The sequence below is a fragment of the Leptonychotes weddellii genome, chromosome 6, assembly GCF_054177405.1.
Source record: "Leptonychotes weddellii isolate Sample4059 chromosome 6, ASM5417740v2, whole genome shotgun sequence".
Lineage (NCBI taxonomy): Eukaryota > Metazoa > Chordata > Mammalia > Carnivora > Phocidae > Leptonychotes > Leptonychotes weddellii.
This window is the reverse complement of record NC_138374.1, coordinates 110,557,454-110,583,420: the sequence shown is the minus strand read 5'-3', so window position 1 is coordinate 110,583,420 and position 25,967 is coordinate 110,557,454. Positions and strand designations below refer to the sequence as shown.

At 35.7% G+C, this 25,967-nt stretch overlaps 1 protein-coding gene across 5 annotated transcripts in view; it reads right to left on the bottom strand.

Annotated features, from left to right (window-relative positions):
• The window catches only part of PTPRC (protein tyrosine phosphatase receptor type C), a 117,110-nt gene that overhangs the window by 54,450 nt on the left and 36,693 nt on the right, over nt 1-25,967 (bottom strand). For 2 of the 5 annotated variants that reach the window (XM_081824955.1, XM_081824956.1), the window contains exons 3-5: nt 9,186-9,206; nt 5,049-5,246; nt 2,579-2,713 (exon numbers count right to left, since the gene is read on the bottom strand). In XM_081824955.1, the coding sequence (XP_081681081.1) occupies nt 2,579-2,713; nt 5,049-5,246; nt 9,186-9,206 (354 nt within the window). The remainder of the gene's footprint in view (nt 1-2,578; nt 2,714-5,048; nt 5,247-9,185; nt 9,207-25,967) is intronic. The other 3 variants (XM_031024022.2, XM_031024023.2, XM_031024024.2) reach the window with 2 other exon arrangements.

The window sequence follows — 25,967 nt, the reverse complement described above, 5'->3', positions numbered from 1 at the left end:
AAGCCAAACTCCCCGGCCGAGGCATGCCTTGGGTGCTAGTGAGAATGCACCATGGCGAGAGAGTGGGGGGCTGGCTTGCCAATGCTGACACCACAGAGATGGGAGTGGAGCTCTGGGTGTAAAAGGCTGTGTTAAGGTTGGCAGAAGAGGAAGCCAGACCTGCCATGTGCTGAAAGCCTCGCATGGGGTGCACCTCTCTGGGGGGGTGCAGATTTCTGGGTGCAGGTGCTTAGGTCTACTGTTCTTAAATCAAAGCTGAATGGGCTTCTGCCTGTGCAGTTGCTGAGCTCAGGGCGCTTCCTTTCCAGCTGAAGGTTACAATTCGACTTCCACGTGTAGACTGCCCTTGCCAGGAAAAAGCACATCTAAGTCAATTGGTACAGAATCAGGCATCGTTGCTGAAGAAACGGCACAATGTATTTGGTTAGGACCTTTCACTCTCAAGCTTCAAAGCACCTCATGCATGTGACATCTTCCTGCAGACATCACACCCAGAATTACAGCACAAGCAATCAATATGTATGCATTGGGTGCCTATTACATGACTAGCACTCTAGTAGTTGTCATGGCAAAAGCAAAAAGAAATACTAACGAGGCTCTATTTAAGCTTGTTTGGTTATTTCCCTGTCATGATCCCTGGGGTCCTCAGTTCAATGATGGGAGATTAGCTGTGCATTTGCAGTAAGATTCTCAGTATTTGAGCAGAGTAAAACATGCATGCACATTCTGAAAATGGTTTCAAGGCCATCATGCAGGCATCCTCCAGTTACAAACCCAGAACAGTCCATAACTTCACATCCACATCCGTTAGAATTGAAAAAGCATCTTCCAAAAATTTGAGTTTGGGTTCTCAGCTAGGTCTACATAATCCACTACCCATCCTCCCATTTCACTAACCCATAGAGCAGAATGAATGATATAAACATCAGTTCTTCAGTTCTGGATCCCCATAGAAGGGCTCCAACAGAACAAGGAGAAGAGCAGGAAGGTGTTTTTTTTTTTCTTTAAAAAAAAAATTTAGGGACCCCTGGGTGGCTCAGTCGTTGAGCATCTGCTTCAGCTCAGGTCGTGGTCCCAGGGTCCTGGGACTAAGCCCCACATCGGGCTCCCTGCTAGGCGGGAAGCCTGCTTCCCCCTCTCTCACTCCCCCTGTTTGTGTTCCCTCTCTTGCTGTGTCTCTGTCTGTCAAATAAATAAATAAAATCTTAAAAAATAATAATAAATAAATAAATAAATATATAAATAAAAAATTTAGACACAGAACTGTTCCTCTGCCACGTTTTAAAAATCAATGGGTTTGTCTTTTGTCTCCTTCCATATTCTTCCCTACTTCTCTTTCACGAGCTTGGTCTCTTCACCGCCCCACCCCCCGGAGTCCCTTGTCCTTCTGCTCTTCTGAGGCCCCCATACTCCTTCCCCAAGTCCCCTCCCTTCCTCCTTCATATGAAAACTATGACTCCCTTGTGTAGGTAATCACAGTGCCGGTTTAGGAGTGGCTCTTACAATTTTACTTAAGTTAATTAATCCTAATTCATTAGTGGAATTAGCCACTTGGAGAGGAAGGATTTCTTCATGAGGGCAAATAGGGTGGTTTGTGCGTCTATCAGCCCCTGCAGGTCAGTCCCCTTTAGGTCTTTTACAGCTCCTTCTCATCCACGACTTCTGGATCTGTGCATTTGCTAAAAGCTCCAAATCTTTTTACTGCGGTTCTCCTGGCAGCTAGGGTGGGTGGAACGAGGCAGGGAGGCAAGGGCAACTCTTTTTCCAGTTGTTTCAAGCTTGTACATTGCCTGGAATGATTTTTGTGCCCCTATTTGATAGGGTTGACTTCCATGTTTGATTCGTACTTAAAGCAAGGCCTCTTTAGTACCAGCTCTGTAGGCCCCCCCATTGCCATCTTTAACCTTCAGACACTCAGGCCACTACATTTTTATATGTGTTCATGTGGATTTTGTTTTTCAGGATAAAAAAGGAGGGGCACCATGAAGTGACTTAGACGCTGATTTTGGAAAGACAATGGAGGGGATATTTTGCATTGCTTTTATGTACAGAGATGCTAAGCCAAAAGAATCTTAATGTTTGAATGGGGAATATGAAGTATCTATTTCTTTTTTTTCCATTCTTTTAAAAAACAATTAAATTGTGATTACAATTTCTTGGTGCCCTTCATTGATGATGGAAGTCATCCACTCTTCATGATTCTGTGTATTGGTCGGGGATCTTTAAGCAACAATTCATACATATTATTCTTTATTACCAGCAAAAAGTTCTCACTCTGCAATGATACTTGCCCCAAATATAAAAAAACATATAGAGTGCCCTAAATAACTGTTTCCTCTGGAACAGGTCTTTCCTTTATTCTTGTAAGTCTCATTCCTTATTATTTCATCTCTATCACAAGGACCTTAGTTATGTGGCCTCATAAACGAAGGATAACTATGAAAGTATGAAATTCCAAATTCACCAACTAGCAAGTGCTACATGTTTAACAAGTGGTTAGATTCCCTCACACTACTCTTAAACACAGGCAGTTGTCATGCTCTCTTCGTATTTGCACAAGTCTAACAGCCCCGCAAACCTGCTGTGTCATTCCCGCCCGGAGCAGGGGTGCGTGGGGGAAGGGTAGCAGCGGTGCTGGGTGTCTGCGGGTCAGATCCGGCAGAGGGCGCCTGCGAGTCTGCGTGCGTGGGGTGGAGAGGCGGCTGTGTAACACCTAAGGTAAGAAAGTGAAATCATTTCAGTGCTTCCCCACCGTAGATGAAAAATACAAATACTAAGAGGTTATAAGTATATTTGTTTACCGAACCGTGAAATGACTCAGTCTATTAAAATGTGTGTCTGCCTCTATGCAAATTCACCTGGCAGGGAGGTGGGCACCTGTGTTCTTCATTTTCGGATGCCCAGAGGCTCCCTCTGGGCCATGAAGTCACAGATGACTCAGGTTTCCAGGCGGTCTTTTTTTTTTTTTGCCTCCAAGTCACTATGAGCTTTGTGAAGTCTCCTTCAACTTTACAAACTGAAAGTTGGGATATTTCTTTGTAGGCAGAATCAATAAAGAATCCCTCAATATACAATAGGCAAATCATAAAAAAAAGAAAAATGGACAAGACATGTAACGACATCTAATATATACAATGGCCAAAAAGTATATGCAAAAATGCTCATCACTATGAAATTTTTTTTCGATGTACAAATGAAATACTTTAACTATCGTATTGGCAGAGTTTTAAAAGTTTAATATCTAGTACTAGAAAAGATGCAGGGAAACAGTTGCACACACACGTACACACATTCTCTGACAGAATCCCATGTCTAGAGTCTGGAGTGTGTATCACGGATAAAACAGTATCTTTAAAAATCAGAAATAGTATTTCCATTGTGTATGTGTGTAAATACTTTTATATATATATATATAATACATAAATTTTAGTATATATTAGTCTAAGTATATACTTTGTATATACTATATTGATGTTTTGCAACATGCATAAAATATTTTTTTAAAAATAATATTACATAATTAAGTTTCATGATTTTTGAACAATTTTGAAAATGTTTGAAAATGTTACAGTGTTAGAAAAATGGATTAAGGGATTTTTTCCCTACATATATTAGCAAACCTGAAAATTTTATTGTATTCCACAATATAAATCAATTACAAACAAAAATTAAATAACACATATAGATTTTATCCCAGTAGATAATTGAAATATCACCTGATAGCAAGATTATTTTCTAAGGGGGAAAATGTATTCTTTTATTTGAAAGTGTAAGAAACTTTCCAAGCTAATTTTACCATCAGTATTATTGTGCTAGAGGAAGTTAGTATTTTAATATTATTCACCCTTATTCCCAATCTATTCCATTTTAAATATTTCTTCTCACATTTTGCTTCTTATGGAATTTTGTATGCGTGTATTTGTGTACAAGAAGTGAAATGTGGAACCTTTGAAATGGAAAGCTCTGTGTGACATTTACTCAGTCAGTAAAAAAGTTTAGCCTGAAATGTTCTTACCTAGCCATCAACACCCTCATCCTCACATTCCTTTTGTTAAAATTTTGGGCAATGAATTCAAATGCTTACAATGTTTAGATAGGTCCTAGCCACTACTCTGCTAGTGTAGCGGGAAAAAATGGAGGAAAGATTGAATGTACAGTCCCGTAATCAGCATAAGGAGGCATTTATCATTTATTTAACTGCTTATTAAAGCCAATAAACTTCATCAGTATGGTATTCAAAGCATTATAATGTATTCCTCCCCAAATTTTTAGGTAGTGTTATACATACTTGTTTTCCAAACTAGGATTAATGGTCCTGTTAAGCAAATAGCTTAGTCTCTAATCAGAGTATGTCTACAAACCTGTTTGCCTCAGAAAATGGCAATATAGCACATTATTTCAGAAAATGTATGAACAACCTTCATGAGGGTTGATTTATGTACCAAATACACTGGCAGACCTAACAATAAATAGGGAACGAGCAAATCACAGATTTATTGGGATTCTGAAGAGCCTCAGTGGTATTCCCTGGCAAAAATGCTTACCACATCACTCATATTTTGGTATGAACGTGGCCACGTTACCTTAAATTCCACCATTAGGACCCACAACCTTGATTAAATTTTTTAAATAATGCAAATGCCCCTGAAGGAAATCCAAATAGCAAAGTGGGATTATTAATCCTCGGTGTAGTTTTTAAAAAATAAATTGTATATCTCCAGTAATTTTCTGATATTGAGAATCTGGAGTTGAACAAAGAAAGACTCTGCTTTGAAATTACAGCCAGGGAGAATCCTCCTTCCCCACAACATTACTTGTGGGGGGCTTCCCCCACCCATCCCTCTCCATCGTCTCCTTAACAGCGAGCATTCATTACTTTGGTCAGTCAATATTTCATGGACACCTAGATGTCCTACACTTAACACGCCTGAATAAAATCACATACATAGAAATTGCACACATAATTTAAAGAAAAACTGTTTTGATAATTTTAGAATTCAAAAAGAAAGGCAAGTTCTCCTAAACTCATTTAACATCTCTGTGCCAACCTGTCACATTAAGAGTATTAGTATTATCCAAAGGGCTCCGGGATCTTTCAGTTGAAGTACTGTCTGGATTAAGAGGAGGTGTGGTCTCTGAGGAGTTATTTTCTCTTTCAGAGATGCTTGGGAGTGAGAATGCAGTGGTGCGGGCAGGTAAGGGGTCGCCTGGAGTCAGAGCACTGGGCTTTTCTGTTGAGTTCAGTCCTATTGTATTCATGGGAGATGGAAGAAGAAAAACAAAATAAATACGTGAATCATATCCTGCAACATATACTCATCTGCGTTTACTAACTCCCCAGTCCATTATGGCATGTATATAAATATATAGATATACGTATATATACACGCATACATGCACAACATAGACATGATATGTGTATGTATATATATGTATGTGTACACAGTGTGTGTATATATTAGTAAATACATATACATATATACACACATATATATAAATATAAATGCATATAGAGGTATAGATATGTAGACTTAGATATAAAACAAGCTACAGAACAGAGGCTAAAGATACAAATGGGGAAATGAAACCAAAAGCAACTATTCCCTGCCCTCTTCCCTTTCGATTGCTGGATTCTCAACTGTCCAAAGCAATTGGGTTCAGAAGGACTCTGGGAAACAAACTGAGGGTTGCGCAAAGGGAGGTGGGTGGGGGGATGGGGTAACTGGGTGATAGGCACTAAGGAGGGCATGTGATGTGATGAGCACTGGGTATTATATGCAACTAATGAATCATTGGACACTATCAAAAACTAATGATGTACTATATGTTGGATAATTGAATTTAAATTTAAAAAAGAAAAGAAAAGAAAAGAAGGATAGAGCACATGTATAAAGAAAATTGATTAACAGAAATTGTAAAAAAAAAATGTAAAGGACTTACCAATGAGGAATAGAGAAAGATAAACTCCAAAAGAGATTATTAGGAGGACTAGTGTTCCAGGAGAAAAAAGATGAAAGATAAAGTTCTAGGTACAAAGTGATCATTTTTCAATAAATCAAAGTCAAACAAAGCAAAGATTGGGTAAAAGGGAAACAAAAGTCTCAAACAGATACACAAATGGCCCAAGTCTACAAAAATGTTTTGAACTTTTTGCTAATATAAGAAGTACAATTTGGGGCGCCTGGGTGGCTCAGTTGGTTGAGCGACTGCCTTCGGCTCAGGTCGTGATCCTGGAGTCCCTGGATCGAGTCCCGCACCGGGCTCCCTGCTCGGCGAGGAGCCTGCTTCTCCCTCTAACCCTCCCCCCTCTCATGTACTCTCTCTCTCTCTCTCATTCTCGCTCTCAAATAAATAAATAAATCTTTAAAAAAAAAAAAAGAAGTACAATTTGAGATACTGAAACAACACTTTCTATAGTTCCAATTCACCTCAGAAGAAAAAACAATATGGCAAGGCAGTGTTGAAATAGGTACCAGAGCAGCTGATTGGAGTATTCGATTGGTGAAAGCTTCCTGCAGGGCACATTAGCACCACGTATTAAAGGCCTTTAAATTTTTGGTGTTCTCTTACTCAGAATGTGTATTTCTTTATTAAAGAATTGGCGGGGGAGGGGGAGCGGGTAGGCAGTTGTGGAGAATACACCAAAAATTGTTTTAAAAAAAAAATACATTGTGATTTCTGGATATGAGGTTATAGTGATGTGGCTTTTTTTCTAAATCATCTATGTTTAACATGTATTCACTTCCATGAATAGCCAAATTTATGTTTTTCAATAATTAACAAAAAATTGAATTATATCACGCAAGTATTTTAACCATTCAGTTCAACAAGAGTGGGTAAGAGAAAATGGCATGAATATGGGAAGAGGAAGAAGGGGAGAAACTGGAAAAGAGTAGAAGTGGTAAGAATTAAGAACCGAAATTAAAAGATTACTGAATAGGGAATTAAGAAAATAGAAGTAGAAAGGACACACAGAAGTCCTTACTTCATTCATTTAATGTCAAAGGCAAAGTGAAATCAATGTTTACTAAATACAGATAAAAACCATCTAAACCCTATTGAACTTCCCCGAGGCCATGCACATAAAATAATGTGGAACTCTGCTGTGGTTCAGAAATCTAAAGTGATAGTACAGTTGTTACAGTCGTTGTTTCCCAAGGAAAATTTTCAAACTCTAGAATTTTATAATATAACCTAATAACTCACAAATCAACATATTTACTAACAAACTTTCACCCATAATACAAGCCAACATATCTAGCTAAGTAATAGGCAAGTAGCTCCTTCCTGGGTTCAGTGTAAAATCATAAGTTTAACTCGATTTATTCTCTCACCTGCTCTTTGTTGAATAAAAGGAAGGGAGTGGGGGAAGAGGAAAAGACAGCAGGAGGAAAGAGAAGGAGAGAGAACAGGGAAGGGAGAGAAGGAGGAGTTAAAATTCGGTGCACTTTCATCACTATAGACTTGAACAATTACTCATTTGTTGTTTTTAGGTTCAACTGTCTTTGGTTTCGGCAGGATTCCAATGATCCGTTCTGCTTTGAGAGAAATGTGGCGACATTTTCCCTTTATCACCCATTCCCTCTTTTCTTTTACATTTGAATTACAAAGACAGTAAAGGGAATATCATTCCAAATACCTCGCATAATAGTGCTGTGCTTTGTTGAAGAGTAGCATTCATAAAGATTATATCTCCTCAAGCAAATTCACTCCAAGGTCTATGCAAAAAAGGGTGTTCAAAAAACTATCCTCCTACCTAGAAGCCTTAATATTCTTGCACATGTCTTAAGCTCAGGGCACATTCCCTAATTCAATGAGTAAGAATTTAATTCAGGATTAGAAAACACACTCCAATGGCCAATTCTACATTGTCCTTCATCTTCACTTTGGAGATGCTACTTGTTTCCATTGATTGTCTTCTTGTTGGCAATATTTGCAAGAGGACATTCGCATTTGCATTTGGGGTCACTATTTTGACTTACCTCATGTCATCATTTGGAGGCTTGTTATAACAGTCAGTGCAGAGACAGTGGAAACTCTCTCAATAAAATGATGAGTCATCTATCATTTTAAACATTCACTCCCCATTCTACCCCATTCCCACTCCCCTCCTGCAACAATAACCAATTTATATGATTGAAATGAACTTAATCATTTGTAAAAGGCGGAAATGCTAACATGCATGAGAGTAGCTGGCATAAACCAATCACATCTACTATGCCTTAATGACTTCCATGTATCTATAAAAATTCTCTGCCATACTAGACAATGATAAAATCCTAATACTACATCTTTTAAAAAATAAGAGAGTATATTTCTTATGCAGATTCAGGAACATTTTGTTAGTTTCCACTTAGTTCTTTGTTTCCATAGTTTGAAATGAATTTTCACTTAATTAAAAAAAATAATTCCTTTAATTACCCAATTCTCAGAATATTTTGAATGAACCTAACTAGAACTGTGCATTATAGTTATTAAATCAGAATTATCTTAGTGGCTTTACTTACTCTTTTAATGCATACTGTCAACCATATGATGAATCAAGAAATCAGTAATACATTTTAAATAGCAGTAACATTTGAGTGATATAACTTATTTTCTCTCTTATTTTGTATGTAGTATGTATGAACTTATTTTTAACATTTTCATTGTTTAAATTTAATTTATCTCAGGATTAGAATACTCATTAAGACTATTAATTTAATTGTGACAATAGAATTTGGAAATGATTATTATAAAATATCTTACTAATCTCAAAGTTTTTCTTTTTTATATATATCCATATATGTATAACATATATATAATATGTTTAGAATTCTAATTTCTCAGATAATTCCTTAACCAATTTTTGAGCCATAAAATTTTGTGATCTAACTTGAATTGTTTGTAATGTTAAAATTTAAAAAGAGATTGGAGCCCTGCCATGCAACTTATTATCAAGTTTAAGAAAAGCTGTAATTTATACACAATAATACATATACAAATACATTCAAGTAGTTATAAAACTTTATATCTTATAAGCAGGAATATTAAGAACAAGAAAACATCAAGAACCATTCATAATTATAACATTTGTCCTTATAAAATGATTTTACTAGATAATAATAGAAAATTCTATCAACATTAAATACATAAACTTTGCAACAACAACAAAAAATAAGTAAAATGCAAATATTAATTCTTACCAAGAGTGGAAGGGGATTCTCCTGAAAAAAGGAAAAAAAAAACATCTCTTAGAAAATTTCAAATTTCATACATACTTATCTAAATATAAGTTATATATAAAGTCATCTCTATGTTAGTTAACATTCACAAGGTGGCAATTTTCAGTACCTTTTTCCCCACTGAAACTACATTCCTTCTCTTAATGTCATGTTTACAAAGCCCAAATGTGTCAAAATTATGCTATTAGTTTTTGAATTCTCAGGTAAAATAAGAAAAATAATGCAATAAAGGAGAGCTATTAGAATTAATTTTAAGCTTGCAAAATACCTTGGAAATTTTCCCCCAAATGCATTCATTTATTTAGATAATGATTATTTATTGAGTGCCTATTATGTGCTAGACATCATGCCACATTCTAGGGATATAATATAACCAAGATATAGAAATTTCCTGCCCCCAATGAGCTGGGTTCAGTGTGAGATACAGAAAAAAAGGAAGAAAAAAAATCATATGGTGTGATGACAAATGAGACAGAATGTGCTATAGAATCATATAGGGAGATCACCTAATTTAGCTTTCTGGGGTTGGTGGCCAGCTGGGGGAGGATGCGATAGAGAGGGTTTCCTGGATACATTTAAGCTGTGACCTAAAGGATTATGGACAGTTAGCTTAGTGCTAGAGGAATAAGCTGGGATTTGTCTTACAGGCTTTAAACAGTCATCAGAGGAAGGTGTTTAAGGGGAGGTCTAATGGAGAAGCATTTAATTTTGTATTGACCTTGTTGTAAAATGGAAAATAGATTATCAGAAGGCAAAGCTGGGAAAGAAACATCAGAGACTAAAAAAAAAGCATATGAGAAAGATGATGATCTACATGAGGAAAATGGTACCAAAAAAAAAAAAAAAGACATGAAAAAAATCCGTGAAACACTTTGAAAATAGTCATCAAGACTTTGTAAATCTTTGCAAGTAAAGAAAGGCAGAGAATGAGTAAAAAGGAAAACATTCAGATTGATAGTTTAACATACTAGGCAATTGCAGTTAGGTAGATTGTGGAAGTTTTCACTAAGCTAAAGAAGAAAGAAAAGCCAAAGAGACAGGAAAATTTGATATGCTTGAGACTTCTATGTAAAAATACTTGGTAATATTTGGAGGTGGAGGTTGGTAGCTCAAGATATACATCTGGGCTAAGGCTATGGATCAGCATATAGATGAATATTGTAACTACGAAGGTGAAGGAGATTCCCCAGGTATAAAAAAAAGAGGAGCATCCAGGATAGAATTCTGAAGTTGAATAAATATTAAAGGAGAGGGCCAGCAAAGGTGACCTAATTTTCTATGTAAAAGGGCAATTGAAGTCAACAAGGGTTATGAGTAGAGGGTGTTTCAAGAAGGAAATTAATGAGGGGCGCCTGGGTGGCTCAGTCGGTTAAGGGTCTGCCTTTGGCTCAGGTCATGATCCCAGAGTCCTGGGATCAAGTCCTGCATCGGGCTCTCTGCTCAACAGGGAGTCTGCTTCTCGCTCTGCCTCTACCCTTCCCCCCTGCTCATGCTCTCTCTTGCAAATAAATAAATAAAATCTTAAAAATAAAAGAAGGAAATTAATGAAATCAAATAAAATGAGAGCTAACATGGATCAATTGGATTTATGAACGAGGGCTCGTGGGAATGTTGGAAAGGTCAGTTTTATTGCCGTGATGGGAACTGGATTCAGTCTGCAGCGAAGTGAGACATGTTTTCATTCCCCCTCTTTGTAAATGACTATTAAAAAGATCATAAAGTTCTTTCCCAAATGATAGTCAACTGATGTGAAAAGGAATCAAGCATCAGATAGAAGAACAGATTGGCTAGTATTTAAGACACCTTCCTGCCTTGAGATTTTATTTTCCAATCTGAAAAAATTTCTTTCCCTCAGAAGTGCCATCAGATGGGTATGACCCAGTATTCTTCAATGACATTGATAAAAAAGTATTTGTGTATTATATATTTTATATATGTATAGATCCTATATATATATGTTATGTATTATGTATATCATATGTAAATGTGTAATTATTAAAATATATATTATTAAAATGTATATTGTGTCAAATATTTTCTTACTTTCTCATTATAGTTCTCTACTTTTTCTTCATCATTCAAACTTAAGTATTGTTTTTAATTTACATGATTTGGATTTTTGTCCCTCCTCTTGTTTAGTCAGCTTTTATTTTTCTAGCTCATATAAAATAATATTTTTATTTTTTATTTTATTTTTTTTCCTGTTAGTAGTTTTCTCTCCTCATTTGTTTTTACTTCCTTCTAAATTAAGTTCTTAGAATTGTGTTGATTTGCAAAAGAAGTAATAAGAAAAATTAAAAATTATTACTATAGGAGTGACTAACAGCTCTTGTGTTTTAAGTGAAAGAAAAAATAATCCTCATGATAAATGTAGATCATTTAACATAGTGCCAGATTCAAAATATTTGAGTTAGAGTGTATAAACATGTTTCATATGATACATCTCTTCTCTTTATCTAAGAAGTACATAAGTTTTTAAATATCTAAAACTATTTTGATATGCCCCTTCTCAATATAAACACGTAATTCCTTGGAACTTCGAACAAGTTAATTTGATTCATTTAAATCAAAAAAGTATTTGTTGTTTTGCTGGCATGATATTAGGTGTTAGGTTTGAACATATAAAAGGCATGGTCCTTTGCTCTGGGAAAAATTACCATCTGTGAGATATCTATATCCATATCAATAGAAATTTCCAAGAGTCTGGAAAGATATTTAGGTCATAGGTGAACCTGATTATAGTTAAAATTCCTTCCATTGGAGATCAGCAAGAATCACACAACAAGACGAGGAGGAAGAAAAGCAGCCGTGGATATGTAGCTAAGAGCCTTGCATATCATAAGTGGTCGATAAGTAATTGTTGAATGGTTTTGAGCATGAGTAAATGCAAGGGAGAAATCAAAGAGATCTGATGACAACACCTTTGGAGAAGAGCCAGGAACAAGCCTTCTAGGCTATGATAAAGAGATTGAACTTTTTCCTGAGAGTGATGGACGCCATTGAATCAATACACGTAGAAGAGAAATCAAATAGTAGATTTGATGACAGAGAAAAGAGGAATCTTAATGTTGTCTGTACTGCATCCACTAACTCCACGCACCACTATGCTCGATTGTTGTAGTTTATTAGTTTGTTGCCACCAAAACATGCAGCACAAATGACATAGAGCATGTTGTAAGAAGGATTTACAATTTGTCACATATTTATTATGGAAATGAAAAAAGGAATGTTGGGATAATAAGGAAGCTTTTGCTTTAACATAAGAACTATGAATACTAGAGTAAATATGCTAGAAATATTTCTTTTTTTTTTAAAGATTATTTATTTATTTATTTATTAGAGAGTGAGCAGGAGAGAAACAGCATGAGAGGGGAGAGGGTCAGAGGGAGAAGCAGGCTCCCCGCTGAGCTGGGAGCCTGATGTGGGACTCGATCCCAGGACCCTGGGATCATGACCTGAGCTGAAGGCAGTCGCTTAACCAACTGAGCCACCCAGGCGCCCGCTAGAAATATTTCTAAACAGTAGACTATTCATCAGGCCACATACATGTTAAATACCCCAAGGATATTCATTTAATTCTAACTGCTTCAAATGCAAGGAATTTGTTTTTAGAGGCACCTGGCTGGCTCCGTCGGTTAAGTGTCTGACTTTTGATTTCGGCTCAGTTCATGATCTCGGCTCAGTTCATGATCTCAGGGTCCTGGGACTGAGCCCTGTGTCGGGCTCCACACTCAGTGTGGAGTCTGTTTGGGATTCTCTCTCTCCCTCTCTCTCTGCCCCTCCTCCCACTCACGCTCTAAATAAATAAATAAACAAATAAAATCTTTAAAAAATAAAAAAGCAATGAATCTTCTTAAAGGAAATATGTGATGTATAGTATTTTAATCCAAGTTTTGAAAAGGAGAGCAGGAAAATTACCAAAACGGAGAAGACAATTTCTACAGGTGTATCTTTTTAAAAGGATAATTCAGAAGTGATATTTTATTATTATTCATTGCTAATACGTATTGAGTGTTCAGGGCATGCTAGGCACTATAGTAAGCATGTTGCTTGTATTTTCTTCCTTAAGGATCACAACACCCTAAGAAGCTGAGAGAAGTCAAGTGTCTTGGCTAAGTTCACAAGGCTAGTATATGCCAGCCCAGGCTTGAACCTGAGCCTGTCTGACTCTGCAGATCATGCTGTCAACCCCCAGGTCTCCTGCTTTCCTCATTAATCTATCCTTACCGCCTTTCCTCTCCACCTGACCTCTCAGCATGGAAATTCTTTTAGCCAATGTTTTAAGTTATATAGAGATGGGTATTTGTTAAAAGCTCATAAGCTAAATAAAAACGCATCTTAATCAGGCTTGGACTACAAAATAAATGACTAATAGTGCTACACTTGCTAAAACAAACTTGACCCTAAATATAGACATTTAGGTTAAATTATAGTTTGCTGGATAAATGCTCTATGTATGGTATAGGTAATACTAGAGAAAAATCAGAGGTGTGTCAATTTAATTTACTACAGAATATTATTTTGACAGGAAAGTCAACCAAACTACAGAGACATCAAACAAAAGTATCGTAACTCACAGACCTAGTGTTTATCTGTGAATAGGCTTCCGTAGCTTGGAAACAGAAAAATGGCTTCTCTCCAAATGTATATCTTCATCTATGTATTTCTGGTCTAATCATGGGTCCATTCAACATTTCCCCAAATCCTTTAATCTTCAATGCAACAAAATTTAGCATCCATGGCAAACAATATAATATCTAAAGATGGATCACATTTTCCTTTCCTCTGTGTTCATGCTTACTTCCCATAAAGGCTTCTCAAATTGAATACGTGTTTTCCTTTATACCCTTTTATCTCAGAATCTGATTCTAAATTCCTCTGTTGAGTGATTTTTAGGCTATTTTGAAACACCGTAGCTTATTTTATATTTTATTTCACTTTCTTTATAGAGTATTACACACACACACATACACACACACACAGTGTTTTATCTTTGAAAGAAAATTCCAAGTCTTCAGCATCACAGTTTAGACTCAATATAAGACTAAACTTACTTATTCTCATAGTCACAAAATCCCTATAAACAGATTTTCAGTCTCTGTAACACTTTCAGTCAACATGATAAATCACATGAAAATTACTTATGCACTCAGTAAATCTTACAGAAACACACTAAAATAAAATTCCATAAATAGAAACCACTTCCAAACTTAAGTTAAAGTCCTTAAGAAAATATTCAGGAACTATAGCAATGCAACTTGAATGACATTAATTTCCATAAACCATATCTACTAGATTACATAAATTAAAAAGTTTTTCAATTATTTTTAAAATATCAAAAAACTTAACTACAAATCTCAAAGGAGGAACACATATAAAGACAACCTACATGAAATAGCCTAGTTAAAAATCTAATATCTAAAGAACATATCCCCTCAAAAACCACTCTAATGACTTACATAAATATAAGCAGTCCAGCAACAAATACTTCCACGGAGACTGTTTCTACATATCATATAAGGTAGATAGATGAAGTTACTTAAATATTTAGAGGAGACAGTAGTACCAAATGTCTGCAGTACTTTGTCAATATCTGCCATCACATTTTGTAATTCTTCCTAAATTATATGAGCAATGACTTCAATAGTCGATTATATTTTACATATGCAGACAGTATTCGGAATGTTACCGAAATCATCGGAAGAAACAACTGTGCTGAAGCCTCATCGTTAAACAAGAAGACCTGATCAGACTGGTTGCATGGAATATTTAATTGTTTCATGACCTACTCACTCTTCTTCAGTATATGGTGATAGAGTGATCTGCTTGGCCAGTGCAAAGCGAGAGAACTGGTATGGTTGTCTCAGCTGTTTGGCATGGGTAGACAGCGCTGTACTCCTTATGCCCTAGTTCATGTAGACTTAAAAGCAATCATATACTGTTAGTGGAGTCAAATAGACTTGGAAAAAGCAAATATCTGCAGAAAGTACTTAATGACTAGTGTATAATAAATACCTATTTAATATTAGGAGATTGTATTAATATAAATAGCATTACCATATGTGTAAACATTCTATATGAACAGCACTGGGAGGGTGTGGAAAAAACAGGTAAAGAAAAATATGTGAAATAGTAGTGGGGATTAAGAGGGGGAATGTATATATGTGTGACTATAAAAAGAAGGCATCAGTACTTCTAAAAGTAAGAACTGCATGAGAGTTCTTAAATTCTATAAGCTCAGGAAACAAATGTAATAAAATAGAACATAGTAAGATACTTAGTATTTCTATATGTTATCTTTTGACTTCATTCTTCTGGGGCAACATTTTCTACATTTTTTTTAAAAGGTAAGTGTCTATTTTCATTATTTAGACAAGGGAATATTTAGAAATATTCCAGTAGGTGGCACCATAGCTCCAAAAATCTGTAAATCATAGGGCAAGTGCTATTTTCCATTATAATCCTTTTGTGAATCACCAGGAGAATTGACTAAGTACATTAAACAGATGAAAATGTAGATAACAGAGCACTTGATCTTCAAAGCTATGTTATTCTAACAGATGCATTGTTACTGAATTTACCTTTCCCAATATGTTTCCTTTAGGACTCAAAATGTTTAAGTGATCACAAATCAAAGTTACCTTGAAGTCACACCCCCAAGAAATTTCAGTAAAAACTGGGAATCAGTTGAGTGAAAATGACATTTCAAAAGACGTACTTGGGCTTTAAATACCACCGTTCTCACCATCACCCCTACCCCCACCCCCCACCCCCAAAAAGAAATGGAATGTCATTTCCAAAGGGATTTAAACATGTCTAGTTTGGCAAATCTAAGAAAAGTACAAGGACAGAAGGGTGAAACAAAATAGATGAAATACATACTTATTCTCAGCATCTGCCCTAAAATGAACGGTGGCATGTTTTGAAGGCTGAGAATGCATATCTGACCTCTATAAATATAAAGGCCTTACAAAAGTGAAATAAGCACATCAAGACAAAAAAAAAAAAATAAGGATCAGCTCTATGCATGGTCTTCCTTGTTTAGTAAGGCATGATAATAATAAAGAACATAAATAAAAATAAAAGGATTCTACTTTTACTTACTCTGTAAACCTGGTATGTGGTCCACAGACAGCAAATCCCACAAATCCCATCAAATTATTAAGTATCTATGGGGTAAGCGCTCTGTGCAAGGGACAAACAAGGTTTTATCTGGATTTCAGGGAAACATAGGAAATAGTCTTTCCTTCATTAACTTATCAGTAAATATAATAATGACAGCAGCAGTTTATTGAAATGTTATTATGTATCAGACATTATGCTAACAGCTTTGCATGTTTTTGCATTTAGTCATTCAAGCAAGCCAAGTATTTTTCCTATTTTATAGGGAATGAAACTGAGACTCGGAGTTTAGTAAACTGCTCACAGCCACATCTCTAGGAAGTGTTAGATTTGATGGAGTGTCTGTCTCATCATAATTTTCCCCTTCTTTACTCAGACTTTATGTTAAAACATTGGTTGTGTTGTTATTATGCCTGGAATCTCATGAATAAAACAGCTACTGATAACCACCAGAAAATAATTTCAGAGATTTCTAGTCATATGGAAACATAGGATGTTAATGTCTATTGACATGTAGTTCATTTGATAGATAAGGAAACTAAAACTGGGTGATCTTCAATGCCTTTCCGATTTCAAGCAATTTAGTAAGAACCACGATTTCCAAGCTCCACCAATTACCACAGAATTTCAACATACTTTAAGTACAAATGGACATTCAAGAAACACTAGATCAAAGCCTCTAAAAAGAAAGACATAGACCAAGATTAAACAGAAGAGAGATTTGGGAGAAATAGAGACAATGCAAGGAGCGGAAGAAACCCTGAAACCAACTGTAATTCATATTCTCAGAAATGAGACAACATGGCATCCACGAACAAAGAGCAAAAAAGCAACATTTCAATATTAAGAAAGGAAGCCAATAGATACTTGATAAAATATTTGAAAAAGGAAAAAAGAAAAAAAGAAACAGCAGTTCAATAGAAAGCACCATTTAAAATGCCAAAATATCTCAAAGTGTTTATGTTTGCTTCTGGAAAGCAGGAATTGAAGATGGGAAGCAGGAGGGGACAAAGGACTGATCTTATTTACTATAAACCTAATAGTACTATTCAAACTTTCAAACTACACACATATACACACACACACACACACTTGAATAAAAATACAAATAAAGTTATCAGTATGTAAAATTGAGTTGAGGGTAAAGAGGGCAAAAGCATAAGGCCTGGGGTAGAATAAAATAAAAGAATTCATTATTGTTAAATATAGCAATCATATCTAGCTGTCTTCTAAAGAATTTTTATGTGAAAGATCACAGCTATTGTTCGATTGTGAGTACATATGAGTATGCAAACACACTCATCTCTAAAACCAGACATGTATTTATATGTCTTTCATATTTGGCTTAAAACATCATATTATCAATTTCAGCCATGTTGATGAAACAAATCATAACAAAAAAATTAATAAATGCAAGATGACCATCTATAAAAGATTGGTTACTTTTCCTGAATTTTTATCCTAAAATATTTATCTCTAAGTCATGGGGAAAGAAAAAAAAAACTAGATGATCTCTTCCTGTGTAATGATGGTCAGCCTGAGGTCTTTGATTTAGATTCACAAGTCTTAAAAAGTCCTGCAGTCAAGTTTTTTCAGAAGTATTTCATGCTACATGTCCCTCAAAGACATTTATAACATGTTAACGTATCAAAGTCAAAGAGAAATTTATGTGGCTTTGTTTGACCCAGAAGTATTTGCCACCAACCCATTTTTTTCCATGGACATAGTATGGACACTGTCATGAAATAAGAGTACTGTGGAACCTCAGTGGAACACAGTTTATGATTCTGGTTTGTATTAGTTACATATAACTTTACATATATAAAAAGAGAAAGAGAATGAATAAACAATATTATAATCCCGATAAATACAAAATTAGGATTTGTATTTGCACCAGATTAAAATTTCAGATTAAATCAGATTCAAAATTCTGGGCTCCACCTCTCTAGATTCTGATTCAGTAGATTTGAGGTGTGATTTGTGCACTAGTAATTTCTTAAAGCTCTAATGGTGATTATGGGGGAGGAACAAGGATTAAGAATGATTGGTAAAGATACTTCTCTTATGCATGTACAGTTAACCCTTGAAAAACACAGGTGTGAACTGCCCGGGTCACTTACAGGCAGATTTTTTATAGTACAGTACTGTGAATGTATTTTCTTTGCAATTTTCTTAACAGCATTTTCTTTTCTCTAGCTGACTTTATTGTAATAATACACTATGTAATACATATAAAGATATAAAATATGTGCTAATAGACTGTTTTTGTTACCAGTAAGTCTTCCAATCAACAGTAGGCCAAAAGTTTTGGGAGAGCCAAAAGTTATACTTGGATTTTCAACTGTGCAGGGCAGTTGGCACCCTTCATCCCCCCGTCATTCAAGGGTCAACTGTACTCTAAAAACATTTCCCATAATAGATTTACAGAGCATACCTCAGAGATATTGCAGGTTCAGCTCCAGACCACCACAATAAAGCAAATAGCACAATAAGAGAGCCAAACGAATTTTTTGGTTTCCCAGTGCTTATGTTATGTTTATACTATACTGTAGTTTATTAAGTGTACAATATCAAATGGCTAAAAAAAGTACATACTTTATTTTAAAAATACGTTTATTCCTAAAAAATTCTAATCACTATCAGGTGTTCAGCAAATCATAGGCACTGATCACAGATCACCATAACAAATATAATAATAATGAAAAAGTTTGAAATGTTGCAAAAATTACCAAAGTGTGACACAGAGACACGAATTGAGCAAATGCTATTAGAAAAATGATGCTGATAGACTTGCTGGAAGCAAGATTGTCACAAACCTCTCATTTGTAAAAAAAAAAAACTCAGTGTCCGAGAAGCACAGTGAGCCAAAGTGCAATAAAATGAAGGATGCCTGTATTCTCAAGTTAAATGTCTTTTTGTTTCTTAGGAAAACATCTGTTTTTATTTATCTAAATCCAGGGATAAATACTTAATTTATAAAATATATCTCAGATAGCAAGAACTTCCTAATTATACTAATCCCTTAGTAAGTGTATGTTTTTGTAGTGGTTGGCTTTTTCTAGGATAGAATAAAATTATAGTCAAAGAAATACAAAGAATCATGAAAGACTGTTTGTACAAGTGGTGAAATTGTTTTGTTAGTGTCCTTAGTAGCATTCATAATAGTTACCGTTTAATAATCAGCTACTATGTAGATGGCACTATGCTAAATAGTTTTATATATTACTTCATGTAATCTTTACAGAAACCTTACGATGTAGACAGCATTATCTTCTTTTTACAGATGAAGCCTCAAAAAATAAATTTATGCAAGGCTAAAGAGTTTGATTTTAAATGCTCATCTGTTTGACACTAAAAGCTTTGTGCTTATTCAACTATACTCTGCTCTAAGGGAAAACTGTGTATGCTAAATCCAGTAGTTGTGTGAAAGACCTAGCAGAGACCCAGGCATGAGTAAAACATCATGGATGAACCATTAAAATGGGATTTGGAGTTAAATCACACATTAAAATTTATTTTTAAGAAGTGCAAATTGTTGAATTATGACTATAAAAGAGTAAGAAAAAGCATTTCTTTAGGAAAAAAAAAGTGGGGGGAGGGTGTGAACAGGCTGTGACAAAGTAAAACCAAGGTAAGGACTTACCCTTCAGTATTTTTACCCAAATCCTCAAGGAAGGAAAAATAAAACATGCTTGAAATGGTTTACTCTTACTATGTCTGTGCTTTAAAACAAAACAAAATAACACAAAAAGCTTGTGCTGATGAAATCTATACCTTGTAGGGGTGCCTGGGTGGCATAGTTGGTTAAGCCTCCGACTCTTAGTTTTGGCTCAGGTCATGATCTCAGGGTGGTGGGATCCAGCCTGCATGTGTGGGGATCCACCCCTGCATGCCTGGAATCTGCTTGGGAGTCTCTCTCCCTGTCTCCCTCTGCCCCTCCCCCTGCACTCTCTCTCTCTATCTCAAATAAATAAATAAATCTTTAAAAAATGCTGTTTAAAAAAAGAAAGAACCTATATCTTGTAGAAGAAGTGCAGGAGTGAATGGGTAGGTGAGGCACTGTGTGGGGCAGGAAGCCAGCGAGGAGTGGGGAGTGCGGTGCATTTACTCTAGTTCTGGAGTCAATGACTTATAGCATCACCCACAAACTTTTTAAAAGAACAAGGACCGAACTTTAAATGAGAATCATTTTTTTTTTTTTTTGGTGAACTAAATGCAAGATAATAAGAAAGAAACAGAAAATAAATGCTAGGTTTAAGGGAGTCTGCCTACCAAACTCGGCTCTTATCTCACAAACCGAATCACACGTCTGCGGAAGCTGCACAAAAGCCTTCTCTCCTGAAGGGAAGGGTAATAAAAGCAAAGGGTGATAAATGCACCACTAACTTCTCATTTCCCCTTAATGAAAACTCTGAACAGAAACCTTTGATTTACTTTCAGAATCATTAAAGGAATCCCAGACTTAACGGGAAAAGCTACACTTTCAAATAGAAAAGGTTTTCAATATGTTGTTCTCACAAGTGTGCTGTTTGCACAGCTAAAAGCTAACAGCAGTGTCTTTACTGCTCTTGTGGTTTCTTCTCTTCGGTGTACTTCTGTTTTTCTGATTCTAAGTCTTTATAGAAAAGGAAGAGGTGCAGCTCCTGTGGTTAAGCATACAAGCAGTCCAAATGGTGAAACAGGTTGCCATAGCACCGACATAATCAGCTCTATCTCAGGACTAAACCACAACTTCTGCAGTATGTTGAAGCTGTCTGATATACATTTAACTGCTACAAAAAAAAAAGAAAAAGAAAAGAAAAATGTAAAAGACAGAAAGACAAAAAGAAAGGCAGAAAGACAATAAGCAGGAAAGAAAGAAGAAAGAAAGAAGAAGAAAAAGAAAGAAAGAAAGAAAGAAAGAAAGAAAGAAAGAAAGAAAGAAAGAAAGAAAAAGAAAGAAGAAAGGAAGAAGGAAAGGAAAGGAAGGAAGGAAGAAAGAAAGAAAGAAAGAAAGAAAGAAAGAAAGAAAGAAAGAAAGAAAGAAAGAAAAAGAAGAAAGAAAACTGAATTGCAGGTTGATTTGTTTTTGTTTGCCTGAAAAGGTATTTCAAAGATAAGGTTGATTATTATGGTGGTGATTTGTTTCACTGAGAAAGCACTTCGTTTCGAAAACATTTGGCAAATGATATTTTAATGAGAAAAAAGTTAGATCCAATCTTATCTTTCATAACATAAAAAGTCACCATCTCTTTGGCACCAATTAAATTTGATTAATTAGTCACATAAGGAAACTTGAAGAAAATAGATGACAAACAAACAAACAAAAAACACAAACGTGCTTATTTGTAAATAGATTTCATGTTCCTTTTACTTCAAGATGATGAAATGACCAGAGACAAGGCAAGGATATTTCCTATGAGTGCAGAATCCTTCATCATCACATACAAGCATTGTTCTACCACTAGGACATTCTGTGTCACACTCTTTGCAGGCAAATGTAAATGAGTTGAGTGACTTCCTTGATATCACACTTGAAGTCTCAGGAAAGGTAATGTCAGAAAACACAGAAATGTATCGGAGCATTTGCTGCCTTGCCACGGTACCTGGCATGTTTCAGCCCTGGCTGGTAACAATTTTCCAAGCTGAGTAATTCTACCAATTGTCTCATATTTTGACTAAAAACAATTGTTTCATGACAGAGAAAATATTTAAATAATGTATTAACATCCATTAATCATATATCCTGGAAAAGGTCATGAGACAATTTTTTATTTAGCTTCTTTGGAAAAATTTATATTGGATCAGTTTTTCATGCCCCTTTGATGTCGGATAATTTGTCCTCTATCTTGAGTAAAAAAGAAACAATTTTTGAATACTTCCTATTCTTCTAATATCTTTACAAGTTAAGTACTATTACTCTTGTTTTACAAATGAGGAAATGAAGACATTGGCAGTTTCAATAAATTATTCCAAAAGAGAGTAAGTAACAATGGAAAAGCTCAATCCCAGGTCCACAAGATGCCAAAGCTCCTGCATTTTCTACTAACCACATAGTGCCATGTGTGGAAGGAGAGGATCCAGAGCATTCATTTCATAGCATTCTTTTGAACTTCAGTACCTAATCCTTGAATATCTAACACCCAGGGTCTGCGCTTCCTTTCCCTTTCCACTGCTTTTACCCTAGTCCAAGTATTGGTCATGTTCTATTTCAGTGACTTTTTTTTTTTTTTTTAGTGAGCTCTATGCCCAATGTGGGGCTCGAACTCATCACCAGAGATCAAAAGTTGCATGCTTCGCTGACTGAGCCAGCCAGGTGCCCCTATTTCACTGACCTTTAGACTGTTTCTAAACTGCGACTTCCTCCCTCCCTTCCCCATGCATGATACAGATTGCCACATTAGTCTGCTTTTTAAATGTACTGCTATGTTTCCTGTTAAAATATTTTAGCAGGAAATTCCAAAATCTTTACTACTATCATGGAATTACTATCACACTCCATCTCCAACCTGCCTTTCCAATGGCGTTATCAATATGCTTAAATAAAATCACTTTTTTCATTTCAAATTCAGTTCAAAGGCAATTTCTTATAACCCAACAAGGTTTCAGCACATGTCTTCTCTCTCCCTTTCAGTTTAACATGACCCTAGCCTGGAATATCTTGCCTTCTTTTAATGACCCTTAATCATAGCCATTTTCAGGTTGTGGTTCAAATTCCAACTTCATGACAATTTTCCTGGTCTCTTCAGGCCACCGACTTCTCCTAATGTTTAGAGCAATAATCATGTGTACTAATCATAGGGATGCATATCATACATTGACTTATGCGATTAGCTATCTTTTTACATGAAGTGTTCCAGTTAAGATCATAGACTTTGGAAACAGCACACAAGAGTTTGGATCTCTCTGTTGCAACTCTCTAGCTATGTGGCCTTGGGAAAAATGACATACTGTCTTTGAGCATCTGTTCCTCATCAGTTAATCTATAATATCTACTCATAAGGTTGTTATGACTATTAAATAAGACAGACAATATGAAGTATCTAGTAAGTAAGTAAGCACTGAGCGCCTCTTCACTTGGAACTCAATAACAGGTCCTAATCATTGTTACTCATCATCATGATTACCACCATTAGGCATTTGACTTATTAACTCTATTTGTGTTTCTTAAGGGCACTGGTGAAATCGGCATCCCTTATATCCTAATAAATATTCTTGGTTTTAATCTTAATATTGTTTGGGCCTATGGTCCAAAACAAAGTCACAAAACTTTGAGCAATATAATTTTGAAACTCATTGTATGATGTGTAATTTCTCCTTTCATAAGATGGTATTGCATTTCCTCTTGACATTTTCATATGTTCTCAAATTTTCATATGTATCTATATTTATGTCATGCAAGGAAGAACAAAATGCAAAACTGTACCCAGAAAGAGCTTGGCTTTGCATTGTACTCAAACTGACTTGGGTTTGAATCCTAGCCCAGCCAATTACTGCCTTGCGTGGATTAAACAATGCTTGTGAGCTTCATTCTCCTTGTATGTAGAGATAGGCTCATCATACCTAGTCGATATATAGGTCGATATGAGGACTAGATGGAGTAATATTTGCAGAGGGCTTTACAAAATGGATAGCAGGCATACAGGTGGTGTTAAATGTTCATTGCAGTTAGTACATGTCCATCTCTCTGCCCTTTCCACTTGTTGTCCATCAGTGGATAATTTTCAAATAAGATTCAGAAATCCAGTAATAGTTAAAGCTATTTGAAGAACCTATCAGGGATGAGCCATCTATTTGTATAACTGGCACAGAAAATCTCATTTTCTTTTTAATTATGAGTTGGGCAAGAATCTCTATGTGGCTATTGTCTCGAATTCTAGATTTGGCATAATTTTTCCATGATTTTGCAATTTTTGCTCAGCGAGGAATAAAAGAGAGTTACATTATCAGATTATAGTATTTAGTATGTCCCTTAGCTTGAATGTGATTATCACATCCGATGCTGTATTTTATCATATTTCTTTTGCACTTTCCCTCATCCTTTGGAGGGCTTCGAAGAAATTTTATCAAACAAGTCTTATGAGTCACAGTAAAGATCCCAACCCTCAAAAACATGTGATTTTCCAATGACTTATTATCTTTGATTCTATCTTCATGCAAGTAATGGAAATGGCTGCATCCCACAGGTTCTGAATCCAGGGTTCCCCTCACAAAGGTGCTCAAACAGTGCTCGTGCCTTGCAGTCTCGAGGGCCAGCTTTCTGGCAACCATCCCCAAAACTACCTCAGAACACTTTCACTGACTAATAGAGATCTAGCATCTGTTTCTTAAGTTTGACCTCTCTTTTTCACAGCTGTATGGAAATGGATGTGGCCCCCTTTCAGCTTCATATTTAGTTTACTTTTCCTCCTTCTTGATTGGCTGAAACACTCCCAAAAGTCAAAAGAACACCTTGGGCTTATGTTATGCCTTTAGGCTTGAGTCCTCACAGTGTCCAGTGTTAACCTGGGCTTCATACAGCACATCAGTACCCTGTCTGGTTTGACTGAATTAAGTTATTTAAAAGCAACCACAACAATTACAAGGCATTCAGCCACATTTGGAGATCTCTGTGGACATGCAATGGCCTGAATAAAATGACCCATGACTGGTCTATTTCTCATTTCAACCATTTCTTTTATTTATTTTTATCCTTCAGGTGAAGTTTTAAATCTTATATAGCACCCACAGCCTCAATTTGAAGAATAGTCTTTGATTTTGAGGCAGGAATAGTATGCTGGTCATTGGCACAGTTCTAGAATAATGCTTCTAATATTCTCTAGTTATCATTTTAAATGAAATCAGCAGTTAAAATAAAAATTACCCCACTCATTTCAGTTCCAGGAATGTAGCCCCTGGTCAGGTGAAGCTAAACATGAAGGAAAGAGATGCCTGCCTCCCTTTCATAGTAATAAAACCTCCCAAAAGAAAAGGACCCCAAATTTTGAATTATCAATTCATTAGCATATTTTCATAACTTATACCTAATTCACAGAGATAGAAAAAAAATTTTAATATTTTATTTATTTTATTTGATGGAGAGAGACAGCGAGAGAGGGAACACAAGCAGGGGGAGTGGGAGAGGGAGAAGAAGGCTTCCCGCGGAGCGGGGAGCCCAATGTGGGGCTTGATCCCAGGACCCTGGGATCATGACCTGAGCTGAAGGCAGATGCTTAACGACTGAGCCACCCAAGCGCCCCTAGAAAAATATTTTTATGCCTGATATATGACAAGGGAAATCTGGTTCTTGACACAGTACATGTCATAAAACAAAGAAGAAGTTTAGACTGAAATAATTCTTATGGGAAATCTTATAAAAAGTTCATAGATTTAGTTTTGGGTTTTTTTGCATTATTTTGTCTCTTTATGATAATCTATTCCACTTGATCCTAATGAAGGGGAAGGTGGGGCTAAAATTAAGTAGGTTCTTATTTTTAATGGGATATTATCAAGAGCATATACTTTTTAGAAGAATAAAAGCTAAATATTGATAATGAAATAAAGGTAAATTTGAGGAACATTTATTGAGAAAACTTTAGGATTTTTTAATAATAAATACTTTTTTCATAGTCTATCACCTATTTCAACAAAATTACATTTTCT